The sequence below is a fragment of the Centropristis striata genome, chromosome 13 (genome assembly GCF_030273125.1).
Source record: "Centropristis striata isolate RG_2023a ecotype Rhode Island chromosome 13, C.striata_1.0, whole genome shotgun sequence".
NCBI lineage: Eukaryota > Metazoa > Chordata > Actinopteri > Perciformes > Serranidae > Centropristis > Centropristis striata.
In genome coordinates, this window is record NC_081529.1 from 34,857,095 (window position 1) to 34,884,148 (window position 27,054).

The following is a 27,054-nucleotide window of genomic DNA, read 5'->3' on the forward strand; positions in this document are numbered from 1 at the left end:
TTAATCTTTAAAAGTTTTTAAACCAATTTCTTAAAGGTATATGAATCATTTCAAAATCATTAACATACTTAATATGGTGTTAAAAATGTTAAAATGAGTGCAACTAAAACTATTGATAAACTATTAATTATAATTGAATTGTTTGTTAATGGTAAAGTAACTATACACTTACATTAATATACCATCTATTTACCATTTATAAATGATCTAGTTAGTTAAACATTAACAAATTATGTATTTACCATTCTAAATGGGGTATATACTGTTCATAAATGATGAATAAACATTAATAAACTATCTGTTTACCATTTATAAATGAGGGTTATTGTAAAGTGTTACCTTTAATTTCTTATTTTAAGTGTTGAACATGCTTATTTCAAGATTTAACAATCTTAATTTAAGAAATATTGTCAAGGTAAATTATCTGTCCATGCAGCAAGATCATTTCCCTCAGATTTACTGTTTTATCTGGTTTTTAGACTAAACACCTTTTTCTGCAGTGTGGGGCTTTATAATCCCCCGGAATGGCCGAAAAAGTTTGAGAACCACGTGACCAGGACTGTACACAACATTAACCCTATAAAGCCTGAACCATGAAAAAAATTGCCAGAAAATTCAATTTTTGTAAAAACTGAGTGCTTATTAACCTGCTGACGAATTTTAAGAAATAAATAAATTGCATATATGAATTCTAATTTGTATCATATTTGATACATCAGGTCTTTTTGTGCATTTTGTTGCTCACAAAGTTTGTTTTTCTCGAACTAACAAAAACATATAAACCCTAACATTTTTAACCTATTAAGACTTTGACTTTTCCTTTTTCCTCAATCATGCAAAATACATATTTTTTCAATATAACACAACATCAAACATCTGCTGATATGAAGTTTTTTAATGCAGCAATGACTGATCCATTCGTGGAACCTGCATATCATTTTTGCTACATCTGGTATTTTTGTGCAATTTGTTGCTCAGTTTGTTTATCTTCAACACATGTATACATCAGGTTTTTGATGTAGAGGTCTCAAAAATAACTGTATCTAATATGATACACTTGACTTTATAGGGTTAAGATTCAGTTTCTCGTTTAACTTCATCAAAATTAGATGAGAACTTGAGGCCGTATGCAGGATACAGTCCTTCTATTGGCCCATTGTACGATCCTTTCTCATTCAGCAGTGAACAGCTTTTCACTCATGAGTCACTGTACGCCGACATGCACGTTTCCCTCCGTACGCGTTTGTGTGTGTGCGCGTGGACACAGTGTGTATGAGTGTATTTATAGAGCCGTTGGCCAGGTGGAGCGCTGGAGAGGAAATGTCTTCCCTCTCTTCTCCTCTCTCCTGCTCCAGCCTAAAAATAACCACGAGAGACCAGATTTTAAGAAAACTACAATGACAACTAGAAAATTCCCTCTGGGGAACACTGGGACCACGGGGGCTACTGCCGGTGTGTGTACACTATGATCAGATTCTTCAGAGATTTATAACAATTAATACTAGTAATGTTATAATACTATATAATATACAAGGAGCACACCTAGCTTTAATAATTTGGTGTCTTTTTTTAAATAATTGTGTGTCTTTTTGAAATAATTTTGTGTCTTTTTTGGTTATTTTGTTTCTTTTTTAAGTAATTTAGGTTATTTTCTGTCATTTTGTGTCTTTTTTAGTAATTTTGTGTATTTTTGGTAATTTTGTGTCTTTTTTTGGTATTCTTGTCTTTTTTGTCATTTTGTTTCTTTTTAAGTAATTTAGTTTTTTCCTGTGTTTTTTGTGTCTTTTTGGTAATTTTGTGTCTTTTTTTGGTAATTTTGTGTCTTTTTTTGGTAATTTTGTGTCTTTTTCTTTGAGTAATTTTGTGTCATTTTTGGTAATTTTGTGTCCTTTTTTGGTAATTTTGTGTCTTTTTGTGTCTTTTTTTGTCATTTTGTCTTTTTAAAGTAATTTAGTGTTTTTTTCTGTCATCTTGTGTCTTTTTTTTAGTAATTTTGTGTCCTTTTTGGTAATTTTGTTTCTTTTTTTTGGTTATTTTGTGTCCTTTTTGGTAATTTTGTTTCTTTTTTTTTGGTTATTTTGTGTCTTTTTTGGTAATTTTGTGTCTTTTGTTTTAGTAATTTTGTCTTTTTTGGTCATTTTGTGTATTTCTTTTAGTAATTTTGTGTCCTTTTTTGGTAATTTTGTGTCTTTTTTTGGTAATGTTGTGTGTTTTCACGTGGACACAGTGTGTATCAGTGTATTTCTAGTGCCTTCAGCCAGGTGTAGAGCGGTGTAGAGGAAATGTCTTCCCTCTCTTCTCCACCACAGTGGGGTTCAGTACACACTGTTCCAGCCCCGGCCAGAATCAGCCTAAAAATAACCAGGAGAGGAAAATACACCTCCCTCACCCTCTCCTCCGTGCCTGTCCGCTCCTCTCTTCTGCCATTTTTCTTGCCTGAAATGACAAACAATTTACAGAAAGACCACAGAGCCATAACAAGGAGGGAAACAGAGCATTTTACATGATGAGCAGCCTGGTTGGAAGGAAGCTTGTCAGTCTGTGTTTATTTAAACTGTATGGCAAGAAAGAGGGGCGCATTAATAATTTGTGCATAATTTCCAGACGGCGACAAACTTGTCACTTTAACTAACTTCACTGCAAAAAAAAGGGAGTCTAAAAACCAGATAAAAACAGTAAATCTGAGGGAAATGATCTTGCTGCATGGACAAATAAGCATGTTGAATTATTTATATAATTATTATAACAATATTTAGTTGGTTATTGTAAAGTGTTACCGATAAATTATGTAACACTTCTAAATCTAAAGTTTTTTTATCTTGGTAAGAAACAAATAATTGTCAGGTCACTCTGCTCGGGCCAGTTCATCACTGCTGGCAGCTTTGATTTTATCTTTTTTGTAAATTTTTTGTCTTTTTTTGGTCATTTTGTGACCAAAATAAGATGTAAAAAGACACAAAATGACAAAAAAGACACAAAAAAGACACAAAAAAACACAAAAAAGACACAAAAAACACAAAAAGACACAAAAAGACCAAAAAAGAAACAAAAGATGTAAAAATGACCAAAAACACACAAAAAACAGACAAAAACACACAAAAAGACCAAAAAAAAGACACAAAAAGTTTTTTTTAACTTGGTAAAAAAAAAAAAAAAATAATTGTCAGTTCATCACTCTGCTCGGGCCAGTTCATCGCTGCTGGCAGCTTTAATTTATCTTGTTTTAAGAGTTAATTTCTTATTTGAAGTGTTCAACATGCTTATTTCTAGATTTAATAATCTTAATTTAATAAATCTCTTGGTTTTATTCTGGTTTTAAATGGTTTTATTCTGGTTTTATGTGGTTTTATTCTGGTTTTAAGTGGTTTGAACTGGTTTTATTCTGGTTTGAACTGGTTTGAACTGGTTTTTTTTGGTTTGAACTGGTTTTATTTAAGAAATCGCTTGGTTTTATTCTGGTTTAAAATGGTTTTATTCTGGTTTTATTCTTGTTTTAAGAGTTAATTTCTTATTTTAAGCATTCAACATGCTTATTTCTAGATTTAATAATCTTAATTTAAGAAATCTTGTTAAGTGAAATTTTCTGTCCATGCAGCAAGATCATTTCCCTCAGATTTACTGTTTTTATCTAGAAACCTTTTTACACAGTGTTCATCTTGGCAGTATTTTGGTGCTAAAATGTTGTAGATGTGAGAGAATATGAGTAGTTTGAGCAGTCGTCTTGCGTCATAGCAACCCCGTGGATTAGTTCCCTCCTTCTCCTCCTATTCATCTCACACACTCTCCTCTCTTTCCTCCTGTGGAGTTGGGATCAAAGCCTCCGTTCTCTTTGTGTTGGATACACTGTGGGGTCGCGGATCAATTGAATGTGTCTGGAAGGTATTGAGTTAGTGCGGCGCTGCAGGTGTCCTGCCCTCCGCCTTATCTCCACCGTCAGCTTCTCATCTGGACAACAGCACACCATAATTCTATTAACAGTGGCTCGCTAGATTACCAATTTCACCAGATTAGCCGGGGCTAAATCCTCACTTTAAAAGGATCAGGGGTTGAGAGATAGGGCTGTGGATGGAGAGGTGGAGAAATGCCTCCACAGTGTGTAGTAGAGGGAGGAAATGACACAAAATGACCAAATACGGAGACAAACGTACACTGTAAACCAGTAGCTCTCAACCTTTTTGGTTGAATCTCACAGTTCAGATCAGACAAACTCAGTTGATGCGACGAATTTTGGACAAATAATGAAGCAGACAATAACTAAAACATCTCTCTGTCTGTGCATTTATATTTATTTTTTATGTTTTATTGTTACTTTTAATCTAAGTCCTTTGCTATCAGTTTAAAGGTCCATTCTGACCTCCTGAGTGTGTAACAGTCAGCTTCAAGCCAGAGACTCCTTGGAAAGTAACAACTTGATACTTTGGGATTTGTCAGAAAAGACACAAAATTACCCAAAAAAGACACAAAATGACCCAAAAAGACACAAAATTACTAAAAGAAGACACAAAATAACCAAAAAAGACACAAAATGACAAAAAAAGACACAAAATGACCAAAAAAAGACACAAAATGACCACAAGAAGACATTAAAACACATTAACACATGAACACTTTAACACAGTGGAGACAGAGCTGACTTCCAAAATGATTTTGCGACCCCCAGAAATCATCTCGCGACCCCAATTGGGGTCCCGACCCCAAGGTTGAGAACAGCTGCATTAGAGTATTTTATGGGAAACGGCAAACTACCTACAAATATTACCCAGAATGCATTATTTTCTACAGTATAATACCTTTTTAATGGAACATAGTATGTTACTGTCACAATTTGGCTGTTTTCTTACAGTAATTTGTTACAGTGTAGCACTTTTGGCTTCCTCACACACACACACACACACACACACACACACACACACACTCAGAAGAAAGTGTTTGTGTTGTGTAAGCTGCTTTGTAATGCCAAAGCCCCTTATCTCTCTGCTTATGCAATTAGTGTGGTGAAACAAAGCCCGTAGTAATGAATCATAATATCCTGATAGTGTGTCACTGTGTCACTCTGCTGCTGCAGCGCCTCACACCTCTCTGAGACCACTTCAACCATCCAGAGCAGGGGTCTCAAACTCGTGGCCCGCGGGCCAATTGCGGCCCTCGTGACGATATTTTGTGGCCCCCACCTTGATATGAAAGTTTAATGTGAGTTTTATATGAATGACACTTTACCGTGTTGTGTGTGGAAGGTCCCTTTAATTACTTTTTTTGGTCATTTTTTCTTTTTTTGGTCATTTTGTGACTTTTTTAGTTATTTGTGTATTTTTTGGTCATTTTGTGTCTTTTTGAAATATTTTTGTGTCTTTTTTGGGAATTATGTCTTTTTTGATCATTTTGTGTATTTTTTAAGTAATTTAGTTTTTTTCTGTCATGTTGTGTCTTTTTTGATAATTCTGTGTCTTATTTTGGTAATTCTGTGTCTTATTTGGTAATTTTGTGTCTTTTTTAAATAATTTAGATTTTTTTCTATCATTTTGAGTCATTTTTTGGTCATTTTTGTTTTTTTTTAAGTAATTTAGTTTTTTCTGTCATTTTGTGTCTTATTTTAGTAATTTTGTGCCTTTTTTGGTTATTTTGTGTCTTTTTTGTCATTTTGTGTCTTTTTTAAGTAATTTAGGTTTTTTCTGTCATTTTGGTTCTTTTTTTTTTAGTAATTTTGTGTCTTTTTTTTTGTTATTTTCATTCTGCCTCCAGCGGCCCCCAGGTAATTTGAGTTTGAGACCTCTGGTATAGAGACACTTCTTACTACTGAGTGTCCCAGTCAGATCCCTGTCTCTGAGTCATACCACAGATTTATTATAGTGGCAATAAAACCACATGAAATAAAAAGCACAATCCTAATTAAGTACTCCTCCAGGTCTCTTTTCATGTGTTTCGTCCTTTTTTTGTCTCTCCTCAGAAGTAAAAGTGTGAAGAAACTCCCGTCCTCAAGGGCTGCAAAATCTTTCATTAAAAAATATTGTAGGGAATGATCATGAGATCTCTGGAAAAGCAAAGTGTAGGCTGAGATCTATGCAGCACAACAATACTTAATCCAGAATGCTATTTGGACAAAAATATCTAAAAATATTTCACCTCCTGCGATTTCTGCACTAGTAGGCCTACATATTGGAACTTTGATAAAACTTTGATTAATTGCATTACACCTCACAGTGTTGGTCGAGCTGGGCAATATGGCCAAAATCTTCTATTACGACATAGGCCTTATTTTGTCTCAACAATAACGCTCACTCTGCGTGTCTCCATGACAAAAAGACCTCCAGAGGGATTTAGAGACTCTAGAGGTGACGTTTGGTTTTCGCTGTTGCTAACTGTGCACAACGTCAGCAGCTGAAAGCAGCATGGCTAATTATGCACAGAGTCTCCGCTGATCATAAACATAGTGATGGTGAATTAACCGGCATCACTAACTGTGCACAGAGTGTCTGGTGCTTGTTGTAAACACACAGAGATCGCTAAGTGAACACCTCCTGCAGCAGCAGCACATACACACTGTACTGCTACAGAGCTAACTGTTAGCCTGTTAGCACATACACACTGTACTGCTACAGAGCTAACTGTTAGCCTGTTAGCACATACACACTGTACTGCTACAGAGCTAACTGTTAGCCTGTTAGCACATACACACTGTACTGCTACAGAGCTAACTGTTAGCCTGTTAGCACATACACACTGTACTGATACAGAGCTAACTGTTAGCCTGTTAGCACATACACACTGTACTGCTACAGAGCTAACTGTAGCTAACTTAATGAGCCGGGCTCTGGCTCATTAAGAAGAATAAGAAGGAGTCACTGGATTTGTCTCCAGTCGCTTTCTTGAAAAATAGTCGCTAAGGGGGTCTGAAAAGTCGCTGAGCAATTTGCAGACTGGACGCTAAGGGGTTAACATCCCCTCCGGCTCTGCAGTTGGGAGAGACTGCTGCAGGAGCACTGTTCCGCTTCGACTCGTTCTTACTCTTAACGAGCCTTGGGGGCTGGAAGTCTCCAATAACACCAGAAAAAGTTGCTTTCTTGAAAAATAGTCGCTAAGGGAGTCTGAAAAGTCGCTAAATTTAGCAACAAAGTTGCTAAGTTGGCAACACTGCTTCTCTGGCTTTTACAAATGTTGCGTGTTGTTGTGGTGTCGAGTACTACGTCACATCCTGCTTAGCGTTCTATCCAATCAGTAACCAGGCTTTTTTCAGGGGAGAAAAAAGACCCTGCTCTTCTACAGGGACGAAAAAAGTCCAGACAAAAGCCCGCTCTGGACGGCTCGTATTCAAATTAGGGGCGTTTCGGCGAGTGAGACCCGCCGGTAGTGGAAACAGCCATAATATTGCATTTTTTTCCGCAATTCAACAAATGGATATTTTAGGCTTAGTAAAGGCTTTTTTGTGTACTTTAGTTGTGCAATGATTAGAATGTAAGGCATCGTATTGCTGTTCTGCTATCGGTTTTTGGACATAGAAGTCAAAATACAAAAATGCTCGACATTTTTATCCAGTTTTGACGATGTTTAACACATGTCTAGCAGGTGTAAATATAAGAAGCCTTCACAGCTTTCCTCTTGATTGGCTGCCTCTAACATCCCATGAGCTCCCAGAGAACCTCTGTGTTTCAACCAATGCAGCATATTTCTTAATACAGCTTCAAGATTAATGTTTGTGTGTGTTTGTGTGTGTGTGTGTGTGTGTGTGTGTGTGTGTGTGTGTGTGTGTATGTGCATGAAAGTCGACATCAGAGATTATAGTCCCAGAGAAACACTGTCTCTGTCTTGTGTAAGTCTGGGTAAGCCTGCCTGACGCACACACACACACACACACACACACACACATTCTTGTACTTCTATCTTTGTGAGGACCTTCATTGGAACAGTGAATAATAGTTTTGGATTTTTCATTACTTTTAGTTTTCATTTTGTTGTGAATTTTTGTTTTCAAATTCAGTTAGTTTGTGTTTGATGTTTTAGAGTGAGTTTGCTAGTTTTAGTTTAGTTTTTTTTTTTAGAAAATGCTTTAGTTTTAGTTTAGTTTTTATTAGTTTTAGTTTTTGTAATGGGGTATTTGTTGGGTGGGAGATTAAAAGAGGTCACAGTAGATTTTGCCTTTATTTCCTTTGTCTGATCCATCTTCATTATGTATGAAAAAAGTTGAACAAGACGGAAACAAAGGACATTTTCACTATAATTTTAGTTAGTTTTGTAACCACACAATACAGTTTCAGTTAATTATCATTTTTTTGGTCACCTTTAACCCTTAAAACAAAGTCTTAAATCCAAAAAAAGCCTTTAAAGAAGTGAGGACCGGCCGAAATGTCCTCACTTTGCAAAAATGTCCTCACTCTGTTGGTTAAAAAAGTGTTCCGGTCCTCACTACGTAGGACGTACAAGAACACACACACACACACACACACACACACACTCGACACACTAGATTTATCCGTTCCACTGTGCGCAGCTTAGCGGCCCTTCTTCACCTCTGAACTGAGATCAGTGTCACGTCAGTCTGCTCAGCTTCACACTGCGACACCAGCAGACGATCAAGCTGGTCTGAGATCAGCAGCGAACACAGGCGGCGGTGGACGAGGGGGTGTGTGACTGCCGAGGGTGTGAGGAGTGCTGACGGATGGAGGGAGAGGAAGAACTACGCACGTCATTACGCCTCTGATTCACATATTGTCAGTAGGCTGCAGGGAGGGAAAGAGAAACCCGATGGTTGCACTCCGAGTTAATCCTGCTGAGTAGAAAGTGTGTGTCACAGAACTGCAAATACGCACAGCAGATTTCATGTGTTTTGCATGTAAGCAAATGGGTTTTTTTAATTCCACTGACAGCAGAGTGGGCAGGATGTGGGCTGGGAGGAGTGAAAGTTTGACTGTGGGGCGAGTTGGAGGTGGATGTGAAGTGGGAATGAATGCTTTGAGGTCAACACCAAAACAACTGCTAATATACTCCACAGTGACAGGTAGAAAAACACTTTCAGGAAACAAAAAAAGGTTGCTTTTAACACTCCCTCAGTCTATTGTTATTTTCAAGAGAGGTTTCATGTAATGGTGCGAGCCAAAGGCAGGGTTTGATAGCATGAAGTCCAAATCTGTCATTGAGTCTTCTTAACACGTTTTTAACCAACAGAGTGAGGACATTTTTGCAAAGTGAGGACATTTCAGCCGGTCCTCACTTCTTTAAAGGCTTTTTTTTGGATTTCAGACTTTGTTTTAAGGGTTAAAGGTTACATGATAATGATAATTAACTGAAACTGTATTGTGTGGTTACAAAACTAACTAAAATTATAGTGAAAATGTCATTCGTTTAATAGGGCACTCATTGAAATACTTGCAAATTCCAAATTTCAACCCTTGGAGGATATTACATACAGCCAGAATTTGTAAAAACAAACAAACATACGGACCTGGGAGAGGAGGGTAATATTTTGAGATAAAAGTTTACGAGAATGCGCAGATTTATGAGATTTAAAGTGGTGAATCTGCGAGAAAAATGTTGCTTTTTTTCACATTTTTTATCATAAATCTGTGACTTTTTCGCGCAGATTTGCCACTTTAAATCACTTAAATCTGCGACTTTTTTCTTGTCGATTTGCAACTTTCATCTAGTAAATTTGCAGCTTTTTTTCACAAAATATTATCCATCTATCCAATCAGTAACCAGGCTTTTTCGGGGGAGAAAAAGGGCCCCGCCCCCTGGTGGTTGGAGGACTACTGGTGTAGAAAGTGCTTGATTAGATATGCAGGAGAGACGCATTTTAAAATGGAAATATCACCGACAATCAGGTTAATTTAATCGTGGCGCGTGCAGCCCTACTAACATGCTCACCATGACAATGCTAACTTGATGAGGTTTACCAGGTTCGCCATCTTAGCTTAGCATATTAGCATGCATTAATTTGCATTAAACTTAAAGTAGAGCTGCAGACGGGGATGCCATTAGTGTTGCAGATATTTTGTCTTGAACAAAAGTATCAGGCAAATTTAAATTTTGATGGCTGCAGATTAAAATGCGAGGACAATGTCATCAGGATTCCTGAACGTCTGTACAGAACTTCACAACAATCCATGTAATGCTGCTGTTGAGATTTTTCAGTCTAGACCAATTTTTTGGACTGAATAGACACTGCCATTCCAACAGCCACATCACAAACATGGCTGAAATTCTGCACTGAGTGGGTCCTAGAAATCCCTGCCGTCTGCCTTGACACCATACAAAGCTTCTGTGGGTTTTTTTTGCCGTTCTGTACATTATAAAAATGACAAATGGTGCAGATGACAACTTCAGAGCACAGATAAATCACTTTGAGCTACTATTTGCTGAGCTTTTTTTACCCCCCTCCTCTCCTTCTCTGCCTCGTTTCCTCTTTATTACTCAGAAAGAGGAGTTTGTACTGTACGCTGCCACAAGTGGCAAGGAAATAACCACCTCTGACACACAGGGAGGAATGCTGTTTCCACCCCGACTGCCTGCTCACACGGACTTTGCAACATGGTCTCACAGGAATCTGTGAAATAGCCACGGATTCGCTTAACTTGCCACAGAATCACTCAAATTTCCGTGAAACTGACATAGATTTCGCTACAATGCAAGTTAATGACAGTCATATCCCGTGGCTATTCCATGGATATTTGTTCCTATTGGTTTGTTCCAAGTCACGTGACTTTCAAGGTCCCGGCGGTCAGAACAAAAAACATGGCGGACAGTTCTCTCATTTTTAGTGAAAAAAATCAACATTTTGAACAAAGGCCCCGTTTACACGAAGGGAAAACAAGATATTTCCATGCAGTTTGGCCTCTCATTTACACCAAAACCCCGTTTTTATCACAGAAAACGATTATTTCTAAAAACTGCGGGCAAAGTGGAGAATTTGGAAAACTCCGGTTATGTGTTGTCGTGTCAACTGGGAGAAACAAACGGGATTTAAGGTTCTCATGCTCATTCTATGTGCCAGAAAATGCTTCATGTCATGCGAGTTTGTTTTGAAAGGAACAGGAAGTGGCTTGTGTTATTCGTTGTTGTTGATTCTGAGGATTCTGATTGGCTCGCATGGCTTTATCCTTCTCCCTACACTGCCGCCCATATAATAGGTTTGGTATAGTTATGATGGCGCTTGACGGCGTATTTATGCAGGTTGATGTAAACGACAACTTTTTTGAAAACAATGTTTTGTGCACGACGTTATTTTTGAAAACGGAGGGGGGAAAATATTCTTTTCTCTAAATACTCTGCTATGAATTAACGTGGCCCAAGACAAGGGAAAACACAGACTATTGAACACATGGAGGGAAGGGAGCACCAGGTGAACACAATCGGTAAGAGACAATCAGACAGATGACACACGGGGAAGGGCAAGTGACCTGAAACGAGAGGAGAGTTACTATTTCAAAATAAAACAGGAAATAACAAGACCAGAACACAAAATAAAACACCACCTCACCGCGGTGTGACACTTGTACAGATGACCAATACAGCAGCATTGGATTATTACGATGGAAATAATCATTCTGCTGAAAATACTGATACTGAAAATACTGAAAATACTGAAAATACTGATACTGATACTGATACTGATGATACCAATGTTCATATTAATAATTATCTATCTAAAATGTATCTAATTTTGTATATTTTGAGTTTCATGATGCAGTAAAAACCCCTGCTGCTTCTTTTGGCCTCCCCAAAAGACAAAAATTCCCTCGTTTTAACCAATGGCCGTCAGATTGTCTGGCAACTGTGACGTAGCTGGCAGAGATAGAGACAAAAACCTCACAAATACAATGGTGATGGAGCACAAAAGTGAAACATGAACAAGCAGGCAGCTTGACAATGAGCGAAGCAGACAGATTGTGCGAGAACGGGAAAAAAGAGAGGAAAAAAAAGAAGGATTTCAAACAATGGCATCGACAAAATACAGTTTGGTACACAGAGTGAGAGTCAGAGAGGAGTCAGCCTGTCACAGATGTCCACGCTTTTTTCGCTTTTCCCTCCAGATCTGCAGCCGCCGTCCAAATGTAAATGCCAGTGTCACTGACGTGAGAGCGGCGTCATGTCAGCCGTGTCACGCCGAGTGACACTTTTGGTTGAGGCGGATCAAAGTGCAGCAGGAGATGATGATGCAAACTGCATCGAGCCGGCAGATTGCAAAGAGCTGACGGCTGCAGAATGCATGAAATCATATAGTGACATTTTCTGAGTGTGTGTGTGTGTGTGTGTGTGTGTGTGTGGGCGTGCACGTACATGTGAGTCTGTTTGTTTGTGTGTCTGTACAAGATGCTTGTCAAACTCACTTTGAGGTTGATGATGATTTACATGCACAGTGTCTCGTTTTCTGCCTTTCGCTTTCTGTTACTCTCAACCGTTTGTCAGAAAACTGGTTTAACTGGTTTAACTGGTTTTATTCTGGTTTCATGTGGTTTTATTCTGGTTTTACGTGGTTTTCTTCTGGTTTTATGTGGTTTTATTCTGGTTTTAAGTGGTTTTATTCTGGTTTTAACTAGTTTTATTTAAGAAATCTCTTGGGTTTATTCTGGTTTTAAACGGTTTTATTCTGGTTTTATGTGGTTTTATTCTGGTTTTAAGTGGTTTTATTCTGGTTTTAAGTGGTTTGAACTGGGTTTTATTCTGGTTCTAGCTGGTTTTAACTGGTTTATTATGGTTTTAAATGGTTTTATTCTGGTTTTGAATGGTTTTATTCTGGTTTTATGTGGTTTTATTCCGGGTTAATTCTGGTTTTATTCTGGTTTTAGGTGGTTTTATTCTGGTTTTATTCTGGTTTTAGGTGGTTGTATTCTGGTTTTATTCTGGTTTTATTCTGGGTTTATTCTGGTTTTAAGTGGCTTAGTGTTTGTGTGTCTATACAAGATGCTTGTCAAACTCACTTTGAGATTGATGATAATTTACATGCACTGTCTCGTTTTCTGCCTTTCACTTTCTGTTACTCTCAACCGTTTGTCAGAAAACATGAACAAAACATCAGACAAAATAAGGATGTCAGACTTTGTCACTTTTTTTGTGTATGTTTTGTTCCTCTAAGTGGCAGATTTGTTGGTTGAATGCACTTTGTTTGGCATAAATTGAAACTGTAAGTCTTCTGTCTTCTCCCTTTTCTTTCAGTGTGCTGTTTTGTGGTCCACAAACGCTGCCATGAGTTCGTCACCTTCTCCTGTCCTGGAGCCGACAAGGGGCCCGACACGGACGTAAGTTCAGCTTTTTCTCTAAATACCCAGAAATCTGAGTGCACCCGTCTGCACCCAAAGACACACAATAACACTTTTTGGGGACAGTATGGCATGCAATCTGTAGTAGAAGATTAGAAATCATTAAATGGCAAAATATGTTTCCAGAAGTTGGGATCGATATTGTCCTTCTACAGCATTTTCCCTTCTGTATTTGAAAGTTTTTTTCAGTTTCACAGATTTTTTTTGACTACTAAAAAAACAAATAAAAGAAGTACACTGCAAATTATTTGTTTCTTACCAAGATTAAAAAAACCTTTAGATTTAGAAGTGTTACATAATTTATCTTGTTTTAAGAGTTAATTTCTTATTTTAAGTGTTCAACATGCTTATTTCTAGATTCAATAATCTTAATTTAAGAAATCTCTTGGTTTTATTCTGATTTTAAATGGTTTTATTCTGGTTTTAAATGATTTTATTCTGGTTTTATTCTGGTTTTAAGTGATTTGAACTGGCTTTATTATGGTTTTAACTGGTTCTATTTAAGAAATCTCTTTGTTTTATTCTGGTTTTAATTGGTTTTATTCTGGTTAATGTGGTTTTATTCTGGTTTTAACTGGTTTTATTTAGGAAATCTCTTGGTTTTATTCAGGTTTTAAATGGTTTTATTCTGGTCTTAAGTGGTTTGAACTGGGTTTTATTCTGGTTTTATTCTTGTTTTGAGAGTATATATATTAAGCATTAAGCATACAACATGCTTATTTCTAGATTTAACAATCTAAATTTAAGAAATCTTGTCAAGGTAAATTATCTGTCCATGCAACAAGATCATTTCCCTCAGATTTAGTTTTTTTATCTTGTTTTTAGACCTTTTTTGCAGTGTGTAGTGTTGAAATGTCTGGTTGAGACGGATATGTTTCATGAGTCATGCCTGCAGCAAGTTAAACACACCAATAAAGGCTGAAGACAGCAGGTGACATTTCAAGTCTTAACTGGAATCATCTGTGTAAATGTGATCTGTATTTAATTAACCCTCTGAACCCTGCAATGAAATGTGTGTTTTCTTCAAAAGATCATCAAAAATACACAGTTTAGCGTAGGAAGAAACTCACAGAGCAGACAGGAAAAGACAGCACAGGTTGTAAGTAGAGGTTGAAAAAAGTAAATAGTTCAATATTGTATCGTAGAGCATGTGAAGATCCAATTTTCCGCCTATTATTTATGATGCATTTCATTATAGCTGTGTTATGTTGCACATGAGACACTTCTAGCAATCATTGTGCTGATTCCAAAGAGGTGCAGGACTTTATTATTGCAGTGAAATACAAGGCCACAGTGAGAAAAATGAAAAAAGAGAAGAAAAAAACACCCCGCCTTGAAACAGCTTCGAATTCAGAGGGAAATAAATACAAAGACAGTGAGTACAAATGAGAAAACTATGAGATGCCATGATTACCTTTAAAGACCAGCATATCAATAATATAATACTTCAATTTAACTTTAATTCAACCCTCTATCTGCGGCTTAAATCCCTTGGAGCACTTATCTCTTGTTGCATCAGCAACCGTTTGCTCCCACACATCAGGTGTGATAACATTGTCCCTCATTAGCCTCCTCTCTTACCCCCAAAGCTCGTGTGAGGCTGTCGGGGCAGGGTGGGAGTGTTTTATCAGGGCTGCAGTCTGACCTCAGTGCTCCCTCGGGTGCAGTTTCTCTGTTTGGAGTTCATATATGACCCTGCCGCTGTCGCTGTGCTCTTCCCTGCAGCCAGCAGTGGGATCTGTCCTTGGTTAGATAAGAGTGGAGGTCAAGCACAGCCGCAGCATCCACTGATGTCTGTACACTTACAAAGATAATAACACATGTGAAGCTGCAGTTGTGTAAACATACACATGATTTTTTTATATATCTTTTTTTTTATTGATTCACAGTTGCAGTAAACAATACAATCAAAGAGACAAACATACAAGTGATTAACCTCCATGAGTGGAATGTTACCACCTACATTTACTCAAAAGCTATAACCGTTTTTATTTCAGTATTTGCATTTATAATTCCTCCATCCATCCATCCATCCATCCATCCATCCATCCATCGAAGCATCCATCCATCCATCCATCGAAGCATCCATTCATCCATCCGTCCATGCATCCATCCATCCATGCATCTATCCATTCATCCATCCATCCATCCATCCATCCATCCATCCATCCATCCACAATCCATGCATCCGTCCATCCATCCATCCATCCATCCATCCATCCATCCATCCATGCATCCATCCATCCATCCATCCATCCATCCATCCATCCATCCATCCATGCATCCATCCATCCATCCATCCATCCATCCATCCATGCATCCATCCATCCATCCATCCATCCATCCATGCATCCATCCATCCATCCATCCACCCATCCATCCATCCATGCATCCATCCATCCATCCATCCATCCATCCATCCACCCATCCATCCATCCATGCATCCATCCATCCATGCATCTATCCATCCATCCATCCATCCATCCATCCATCCATCCATCCATCCATCCATCCATCCACAATCCATGCATCCATCCATCCATCCATCCATCCATCCATCCATGCATCCATCCATCCATCCATCCATCCATCCATCCATCCATGCATCCATCCATCCATCCATCCATCCATCCATCCACCCACCCACCCTCCATCCATCCATCCATCCATCAATTCTCAGACTGTCTCATCCTTCTCATTTATTTCACCATTAACCATTTACTCCTTGACAATCAAAAGATATCGGTGCACGTCACCTGTTCCATGTTATGATGTTTTCTACAGGAGATATGATGCAAACTTCACCTTTTGTTTCAGTAAAAGGTGTTTTTGCAATGCCTCCATTGCAGAAAATCTTCAATGCCCCAAACTTTTAAGTGTTTAAAGTTTGATGCCTTTATGAAAAAGTGAACATATCACCTAGAGGTTGGTACAAAGTGCATCACCTGGACTGTAGCGGAGTATTTTAACATTGTAGTGTTGGAACTGTTACTGAAGTAAAAGATATGTTCAATTGTTCCAACACTAGCAGCCATAGATCCCATCAGCGGCACTTTATTAATCCGTACCGTACAACTTTAAACACACATGCGGAAAAAAAACAATTAGACGCTGGTGTATTGAGCTTCAGCTTCACCAGACTGAAAAACCTGCTAATGAATTTTCCCTTTGCTAAGCCAATTAAGACGCACACCCACACCAGTATCCTCATGTTCATTAAAATGTCTTACACATTTCATTAACTGCAATGACGATACTCTGTTTGTTCCGCACCTCCTCGCCGTGATTCTCAGGTTCTCCTCATTAAATCACATCAGAAGTCGTTTAAGTGTTTTAAAAAGGAAAGGTGATGCAGTTTAGTGACGCTGTTGCATCCAAAGCAATCAAGAGTGCACTTTTGTTTTTCGGTCTTGCGTTTCTTTCAACTTCTATCAAAGTAGTCATTCCATATTGGCTTCTTTTCATCTTACATTCTATTTTTTAAGACTCATTAATTTGGTCTCTTGCCGTCCAAGAGCCATTGTTCATTTTCACTCCTGAGCTACCTTCTTGTTATTCAACCATGCGTCTCTTCAGCTCTATCCGTCTATCTTACTGCCTAACTACTTCTCTCTGTCTTCCTCTCTTTTATCTCTCTCTCTCTCTCATTCTCTCTCTCTCTCACACACACACACACCTGCGTTCAAGTGCCCATTGTGAATTTTGTTCTGCCTGTTTTTATGCCCATTATCTACCGACTGGCGTTGGCACGGAGCGAACAGAGAGCTCTTTGGGGACGGAGCTCTTTGAATTCCAAACGATGATCCGGGACTCGCTCATACACAAACAAAGCACTTTCTTTCCTTTAATCTTGTCAGTGTTTGACCCTTTTCTCATTTAAAACAGCTTACATGCAGCACAGTTAAGTTTAAAAAATATATATCCATCCATCCATTCATCCATCCATCCATGGCAGAGTAAAAATGAATGTGCATAAAACACAAAATAAAATATAAATACTCTTAAATCCTTCTAGATTGGATGGATGGATGGATGGATGGATGGATGGATGGATGAATGAATGAATGAATGAATGAATGAATGAATGAATGAATGAATGGATGGATGGATGGATGGATGGATGGATGGATGGATGGATGGATGGATGGTAGATGGATGGATGCATGGATGTTGAATGATGAATGGATGGATTCATGGATTCATGGATGGATGGATGATGAATGGTGGATGGATGGATGTGTGATGAATGGTGGATGGATGATGGATGGATGGATGGATGGATGGATGCATGTATGGATGGATGGATCCATCCATCCATCCATCATCCATCCACCATTCATCACACATCCATCCATTTACCATTCATCATCCATCCATCCATCCATCCATCCATCCATCCATCCACCATTCATCATCCATCCATCCATCCATCAATCCATCCACCATTCATCATCCATCCATCCATCCATCCATCCATCCATTCATCCATCCATCCATCCATCCATCCATCCATCCATCCATCCATCCATCCATCCATTCATTCATTCATTCATTCATTCATTCATTCATTCATTCATTCATCCATCCATCCATCCATCCATCCATCCATCCATCCATCCACCATTCATCATCCATCCATCCATCCATCAATCCATCCATCCATCCATCTCAGCTTTTGAGTCAGTCTCGTGATTCTCATGAATCTGGTTTGGAGCTTGGACACACACACAAACACACATTTTCACTTTCACTAACACACACACACACACACACACACACACACACACACACACACACATACGTACACACCCTTCACCCTGTGCTCTGTGGGTTTGGAGTGACCCTTGTGTCGGCCCCGTCCAGTGAATGGCGTCATCTGTCCCACAGATGCTTTGATCCGCTCGCAGCAGAGAGAGACATGTTGGCATTAGCATTTGAGTGAAAAGTGCTCTCTCTCTCTCTCTCTCTCTCTCTCTCTCTCTCTCTCTCTCTCTCTCTCTCTCTCTCTTTTCTCTTTCAGTTTTCTCATTGAGCACACTGTGAGGCGTAGGTGGTAAATAGTGCTGTATTATCAGTCAAGGATCACTCTGGAACCAGTGAATGAAGGTGACTCATCCATAGAGAAACAATATGAGTTTCACAACTAGATTACATGTGCATAAGAGGCCCAGATATTTGACCAGATCAAGCCCTTTGAAAATCTTCTCTTTTCCTTCTTTTGTTGTGATATTACTTCACTTTCAGGGACAGATTTGGTCAGTGTGACGGCAGAGATTATACTTTTTTTGGGGGAATAATGCTGCTGGCAGATCCTCTTTCCAACCATCTGTCTTTTGCCCTGTTCATTAACAACATTGCTGCAGAGCGTTTGCATGTGTTTCATGTATTTTAGGTGGCTTTTTTTCATCCCGCTCCATATGTTTGGTTTATGACATGTCTTTACGTTATTGGTCATTTTTGGTCCAATTGATGAGATTTATTTATTTATTCATTTATTCATTCATTTATTTATGTATTCATTTATTTATTTTTAATTTTTAATTTAAAAAAATTTAATTTTAATTTTTACATTTTTAAATGTATTTATTTATTTATTTATTTATTTAGCACCTTTCAAAACCAGGGTTACAAGGTGCTTTACAAAATACAATATTATTGAGGCAATACAACAGTTAAAGCCAAAATAAGAGAACAGCATCAAAATAGTGAACAAGCAATAGATAAAATAAAAAAACAAAAATTAAAAGATGTGTAAAAACATTAGAATTATTGCACAAATGCCAGTCTATACATGTGGGTTTTTAAAAACTTTAAATGTAACATGTAACTGCAACATCGCAAGTTCAGTTCCAACCGTGGGACCTTTGTTGCATTTCACAGCCTTCTCTTGCTCTTCATTTCCAATTGTTTCCAATCTGCCACAACACACTTGATCCGTCCAATAAGTGCAAAAATGCCAAAAACATATAGAAGAAAAGAATGGTTATTGGTGAGGAGGTGAGTGGCCGGGTGCATTGTAAATTGTTAGAAGTGTACTAACACGTCCATCTTGTTTTAAGAGTTCATTTCTTATATTTTAAGCATTCAACATGCTTATTTCTAGATTTAACAATCTTTATTTAATAAATCTTGTCAAGGTTAATTATGTGTCCATGCAGCAAGATCATTTCCCTCAGATTTACTGTTTTTATCTGGTTTTTAGACACACCTTTTTTTCTGTGTACATTTGTGGTTTATTACATTCGCGGGCGTTTCATGTGTATTTCTCTTTCCTATTCATAATGAAAGTGAGAACCACAGGGTGAAACTCTTACAAACCCTCATCATGAAGTAAGTATCTACATAAAGTAGTGCAGCCCCTCCACACTCGGCCCCCTGCCCCTCATTACAGCAGTCATCAGCTCTCAGGCCTGTTGACTCTCTCAGCCTCTACTGAAACATAAACCACTGTTCACTTAACTGGAGTGACGAGCAGAGAGAGAGGCATCGTTAGCTGCTGGCTCCTGGGAAAACCAGCATATATCTGAGAAAAGGAGAAAGAGGAGGAAAGATAGCAGTGATTTGGAAGAATGGGACTGTTGAGAATTGTTTATAGCACAGCTGAGAAAACAGATATGCCATTTGTTACACATGCACACATTTATATTGCCCCAACAGTAGGTGTTAATTACTGAAATCCACTCTCAAATTAGAAAAAATATTAATTTAAGCCCTCAAATTACTGAAATTAACCACACAAATAAAGAATTTACTGCGCTGTGATATTTTACTTAAGTTGTTCTAGTTTAGGGGTGGGAAATTAATTTTCAGCTGCTACTGATGAGAATACATGTTATGATAAGACTGTTAATGTGGAGTAAATCAAATATAGCAGTAAAAAGTAGTAAATACTCCAATCACTAGATCACTTTAACATTTACTTTAAACTCAACTGTAAATGACCTTTAGCAAGGTTCCTATTGGTGTTTTTGTATTATATGGCTTGTTTTTCATTTTTGTAAATTTTCAAGGTGTTTTACAATGTTGTGATGCTTTTATTTTGAAAAGGTGCCGTCCAGTGTGGAACGGGTGCTTTAATTTTGAAAGGTAGTGACAGGAAATAACAGGTGGAACGGTAAAATGAAAAACAAAAGGTAAATAATAACGAGTAATTCATATAAAGTTGATATAAAGTATCAAACGGCTTCTATAGTGGCTGACAGGACACAAGGTTTGTTAAAGTTTATTTACTTCTGTCATATTAATGGCTATATTTGTTGTCTTAACTATAGTAAAAGTGCTTGTTAGCTCTAGTGCTAATGCTTGTTAGCTCTTAAGGTGGATTCACAAGCTGACCAAGAAATGTCTTATTTTTATTTTCATGGAGCGATTTTAAATAAATCTACTAAACATACATTCAAACAACAGAAATAGAACATGTATGTTATGCAGTAAACCAGTAATTTATTAACTTAATGCAAAAAGCAATACCTGTTTTTGACACGGTTACCATGGTAACTCAGAGATACGTAAATCGCCTTCAAAATAAAAGCACTGCGGTTGTATTGATTTCTAATTTCTAAACCTCAGAGGGCCGGACAAGGACAGCCAACGGGCCGGATGTGGCCCGCGGGCCGCCAATCTAGTTCATTCTTTTTTATCACTCAAAAGAATAAAAACAATAGAATATCGAAATAATATTTACACAAGTAAAATAACAATTTTATGACATTTGCAACTTTGCATAAACTCAGTTTCACAAGTCAGTGGAAAAAAAATCTACAGTCGTCATAAAATTGGAATAATTTTGTTTTCAGACACAATCTTCTGTTAATTATTGTTTCATTTTCATTGTAATATGTTTGGAAGAGATTGAATCATAAATTTTTGAGAACATGCTGTACACTGTATCTGCCGAGAATAAATCACATTGTCACAATCATTTAATGGAAAGAGGTAAAAAAAAAATAATATTTCATCACAACTTTATGTGCGACTGTGTATTTCCCTTGTCGCATTAGGCATAATTTAAAAATAAACTGCCTGCAAAACAACCAGTCAGCTATTGGAGAAAAATAATGTTATTTCCATTTCAGCAGTGAACTGGCAGCTGTTTCCAAATGAGGTCATGTGTAATTCAGCAGTGAGATTACCAGAGGCTCAGCTCAGGTCTGAGAAACCGTCCGTGTTCACAAAATGACATTAGAGGAGAACAGCAGCTCCCAAAACTTAATTATTAGAGCTTGTGCATCAGCTTCAGCTGTGTATGAGTGTGTGTGTGTATGTGTGTGTGTGTGTGTGTGTGTGTGTGTGTGTGTGTGGCAGGATAGGTGTACGCGGGTGACTTCCAGTAATTAGCCAGCAGCACATATGGCTGCTGGAAGGACAGGGACTCTCTGAGTGGAAGAGTGATACAGGAGGTGGACTTGAGGCTGCACTGTTCATCAAAATTGTATCAAAATGGCAATGTGAAGTATTCTGCCCTACCAAGACTAACTGCAGTAACTACATTTTTGTTCAAAATTGAGTTTTAACTCAAAATGAACTCCTTGATGTCTGTTTTTATCTTGTGACAAAGTTTTAGATTTCAATTTTGCTTTATTTCAGAGAAATAATTATATAAAAAAACACAAAATCCAACTCAAAACCAAAGCAGAAATTGCACTTACCACGGTCTGCTTTGGATATATATACTAATTTAAACATAAAAATAATATAAATTATAAGTTTATTTGAAAGGGAAATTATTATCTAGATAGTGATGAAGTCAAAAAGTGAGATAATATTATTATAATTATATTAAGACTAAAATATAAAATTTCTTTATTTCTTTACATTTCTTTGACTAGAGTTGTTAAACACTTTTAAATACACTGATAACAAAATCAATTTGAAAATGTTTATTCACTGAAAACAAAATATAAAAGCTGAAAGAAGACAACAACATTGTTGTTACTGCACTCTGTTTTTGCATTACTATTAGAACCTTTTATAGCGATGCAATAACTATGTTTTTGGGGTCAAAGGTCAAATAAATCATCTTGATTTTTGATCATAAAAATGACATCATCAATACATGTAGAAATAAGTGTCATATCACTAAACCTACATATAACCTGTTAGGCTGGCAAGTTAAAAAACTTTAAAGCAGTTTTTGTCAGTTTTACCCTTAGTAGTTACTGCAGTTAGACTTTATAGGGCAGAATAGTTCAATATTATAAAAGAAATAGCAGGAAGACGCAATCTATCTATCTATAAAGCAAGAAGTGTCTGTGTGTGTGTGTGTGTCTGACCGTTAGTCAGACTGACCTCAGATCTCGTATGTGTCTTGCTCATGGCACGAAGGTGTGCATCCTCGATTTTGAAGATTATTTTTCTAAATATCATTATTTACGTAGGACGTGTTGCAGCATTGCATTGTTTCTGATCGGACGCCTTTTAGGGGAGCTCCGCCCCCTTTAAGTGGAGCTCCGCCCCATTGTGTGATAGGCCTACACCTGGTCAGTAACACAATTAAGTAGTTAAAGTGGCTACAAGGTTCCATTTAACAATAATATTCAAATAGTTTCCAGAGAATATCAATGTTCAATGTGTATGTGCTGGATGATGGAATACATTTATTCCTACTGGCACTGCACTAGTTTTAAGTAAAGGCTAAACTTGCAATCAGCGTCTACTTGCATGAAATCCTGGAGTTCATGTTGCACTTATTTGTGCAGAAAAACAAAGATGGCCGTCTCATTTATTGCCTGATGCTTGATACCTGTCAACCATCATCTGCCTACTGTCAACCTGCAGAGAGAGAGAGAGAGAGAGAGAGAGAGAGAGAGAGAGAGAGAGAGAGAGAGAGAGAGAGAGAGAGAGAGAGAGAGAGAGAGAGAGAGAGAGAGAGAGAGAGAGCTGGAGCAGCACACTGAGTCAGATAAAAAGAGTTGCTGCATCACTTTGACACATTGACAAGTTGTGTGCTGAAACATGGAGAATCCCTTCCTTCTCCTGCTGCTGATGTTGGCAGCTGTGACAGCTGAACTCTCCTTTCTGTTTTTTAATACCTTGAAAAGTTGCAGCTCCTGTCCAGCTGCAGTCACTGGCCATCTTCAGGGGACATTTACCCTCTTATTTCTCTTATGATTCTCTTATTTACAAAATGGTAATTTTGTGTCTTTTTTTGTCGGTCATTTTGTCTTTTTCAAACTCAAATTACCTGGGGGCCGCTGGAGGCAGTATCAAAATGACCAAAAAGACACAAAATTACTTTAAAAAGACACAAAATGACAGAAAAAAGCTAAATTACTTTAAAAAGACACAAAATTACCAAAAAAACCCACACAAAATTACTATAAAAAAGACACAAAATGACAGAAAAAAATTAATTACTTTAAAAAAAGACACAAAATTTCAAAAAAGACACAACATGACAATAAAAAAACTATATTACTTAAAAAAAGACACAAAATGACACCAAAAAGACCCAAAATTACTAAAGGAAAAACACAAAATGACCAAAAAAAGACACAAAATGACTGAAAAAAGAAACTAAATTACCAAAAAAAAGAGACACAAAATGACATGATATTACATTTCCACTTCCGGTAACAACAACACTACAGATAATAAACGATCCGGCTTCACTTCACTCTCAATCTCATATATATATATATATATCTATCTATCAGTGATTCCAGGTCTGTGACTTAGCAGAGTAGCTTGGTGACGTTACTCCCGCCTGGTTGCATCCATTTCAGCTGCGTCTCGCACCATTAGCTGCCAGTCTGGAGCCATTACGCTCCCAGCAGCTCGGCTCTAACCTGCAGCAACAGCTGGGAGAGCTAGCGAACACGGCTGCTGCAGCAGCTTACACAATGTCAAATCTCTCCACATGTTAATGCTGAAGTGCACAGAGAGCAGATTACAGCTTAGAGTCGAGCCTCGCTCGCCGCGTCGACACGTGCTGCAGCCACCAGAGCAGGCAGGAGGTGATGAATCAACCTGACGATAACGATAACGCTGCACAATATGTAAGAGCAGGGATCTTAAACTCAGATTACCTGGGGGCCGCTGGAGGCTGTATCAACATGACCAAAAAAAGACACAAAAATACTTAAAAAGACACAACATTATTAGAAAGAGACACAAAATGACCAAAAAGGCACAAAATGACTGAAAAAACACTACATTACTTAAAACGACACGAAATGACCAAAAATAACACAAAATAACCCCAAAAATGCACAAAATGACCAAAAAAGACATAAAATTACTAAAAAAGACACAAAATTATTAGAAAGAGACACAAAATGATCAAAAAAAGACACAAAAAAGTTACAAAAAGTCACAAAATTACAAAAAAAGACACAAGATGACCAAAAAAAGACACAGAATGACCCAAAAAATACACACAAAATTACAAAAAAGACTAAATTGTTAGAAAAAGTCACAGAATTACCAAAAGAAGGACAAAAAAAATAAAAAAAGACACAAAATTATTTCAAAAAGACACAAAATTACCCCAAAAAAGACATAAAATTACAAAAAAAATGACACAAAAATACGTAAAAGACACAAAATTACAAAAAAAGAGACAAAATGACCAAAAACAGACACAAAATTACAAAAAAAACCGACACAAAAATACCAAAAAAAAGAGACAAAATTACATTCCATAACATTTCCACTTCTTGCGGTAACAACAACACGGCAGATAATAAACGCTCCGGTAGCAGCTGCCATTCTTTTTGTTAACGTCGTCATAGAAACAAGTGAAACAAAGCTCCAGCTGGAGCATTAAAGGGACCTTCCACACACAACACGGTAAAGAGACATTCATATAAAACTCACATTAAACTTTCATTTCAAGGTGGGGGCCACAAAATATCGTCACGAGTGCCACAATTGGCCCGCGGGCCGCGAGTTTGAGACCCATGTGTCAGACAGAGAGGTCAGCTTAAAAGACGAACACTCGTCTGTGTGTCATTAACCCAGAGGAGCAGATCGCTCTTTAGATTACAGACGTTATGATTATGTAAGGTCGCTACACTGAACACGAGGCTGCTCTTCAGTCACAAATTACAATCTGTCTGACTGTTAAGTAGTCAGCAACATTACTTGAGGCTGAGCAGATGTCCCACACTGACACGCCCTCTGGTCATTTCACACAGACTGCTCCCAATGACAAGAATGCAAAATTTTGCATTGAAATGAATGGGACGGCCGGAAAAAAAATGAGTGAAAAAAGATTTTTAAACGTCTACTTCTCCGGCATAATTTCACCTAGAGACTCCATTTAAACTTTAAACAGTAGACACAAGTCTTGTGTATCGGTGTATTAATCCACGTTTCGATAGGTCATATTGTTTTTTATCAATCCCTGTTCAATGACCATGATCATTTTTGGAGAAATTCTGAGATTATAATGGGTGTGTATTGCACGGAATGTTCGTGTCACAGTGTGTGACATCATCGCTAGAGTGTAGAGGGAGAGAAAAAATTGTCAAAAAATACATTTGAAAACTGCGCTCCAGGCCGCAAATTCCACTCTACAGAAATAATTTATACATAGAAACGTAGGAAAATTTGTCTTCTCCCTCACAATCCTCTGGTAAAGCTGTCAGAGTTATAGTTTGGGCGTAGGACGCACAGATGATCCACCAACACCACCAACAGCCTCATTGGCTCCCATATTAAAAACTCAGGAAGATTTCAGAAAAAGGGAGATGTAACAGTTTTCTTAGATCGCTCTAACAAAGCTTTTTTTTTCATTTTTCTTTAAAAAAAACCCATATGTAGACGTTCAGGAAGAACTCAGGACGCTCAAAGTGAAGTCCGATCAATGATAGGTATTATGGTTTTGCCAAAAATGCTTTCTGTTCAAGGCCAGAAATTCCAGTCTGTCCACCTCTGGCTGCTGTCACTGTGCCGGAACATTCAGGTGTCAGTTAATTCTGTTGATTGCTCTGCTCTGATTGATCCTTTGATCTTTGATGTGATTACAGTTACAGATACACACACACACACACACACACACACACACACACACACACACACACACACACACACACACACACACACACACAGGTCATTTTATGTAATTACAGTTACAGTACAAAGTTTGTCTTTTTTTGTTGTTGTAATTTTGAGTCTTTTTTTTTTTGTAATTTTGTGTCTTTTTTTGGTAATTTTAATACTGCCTCCAATTTTTTGCCTCCAATAATTTGAGTTTGAGACCCCTGCTTTAGGGGCAACCGTGCATTTACAACAAGCCATGTTCATAAGATATGACGTGCATGAAAAAACACACGATTTAATCATCAGAAATCAATAAGCCTGAAAGTCTCAGATGTCTGAACAGCTGGAAAATATGAGCAATTATATAAGCTGCTGATTTAATCACAGATATCAAATTGCAATCTGCAGTTATTGGTCCCATGCCTGGTTACATAAGCCAGTGTGTTAATGAATGTTGGGGCTTGTTGGGGACACTGTGGTTTCCACCTGCTGTCTCCAGGCAGGAGACGAGGACGGGGATCTGAGGAAACGAGTGATGGGAGACGCTGAAGGATCCCAGTGGCAAGGTCTCCTTTACTGGAAATTAAGCAACACAACATGTATTATAGGTATGAGGTGAACTTAAATTTAAAGGTTTCTTTATTTAAAGAATGCAGCAGGGTAAGTCCTCACAGAGAGAAAGAAAAGGGTCATGAAACTCCTGACTCTGGGTAAAAACTAAACAAAGAAAAGTCGCTCCAAAGGAGGATAAACACTGAACCTATCTACACTAAAAGATAAATATAAAATTCCTAATCTAAGATAAGGGGGGTAGGGTTGTCAC

General features: G+C 37.8%; 1 protein-coding gene across 2 annotated transcripts in view; it reads left to right on the forward strand.

Moving 5' to 3' along the window:
* The window catches only part of prkcab (protein kinase C, alpha, b), a 203,583-nt gene that overhangs the window by 58,827 nt on the left and 117,702 nt on the right, over window positions 1-27,054 (forward strand). For both annotated transcript variants that reach the window (XM_059347130.1, XM_059347131.1), the window contains exon 3: window positions 13,144-13,226. In XM_059347130.1, coding sequence (XP_059203113.1) covers window positions 13,144-13,226 — 83 coding nt within the window. The remainder of the gene's footprint in view (window positions 1-13,143; window positions 13,227-27,054) is intronic.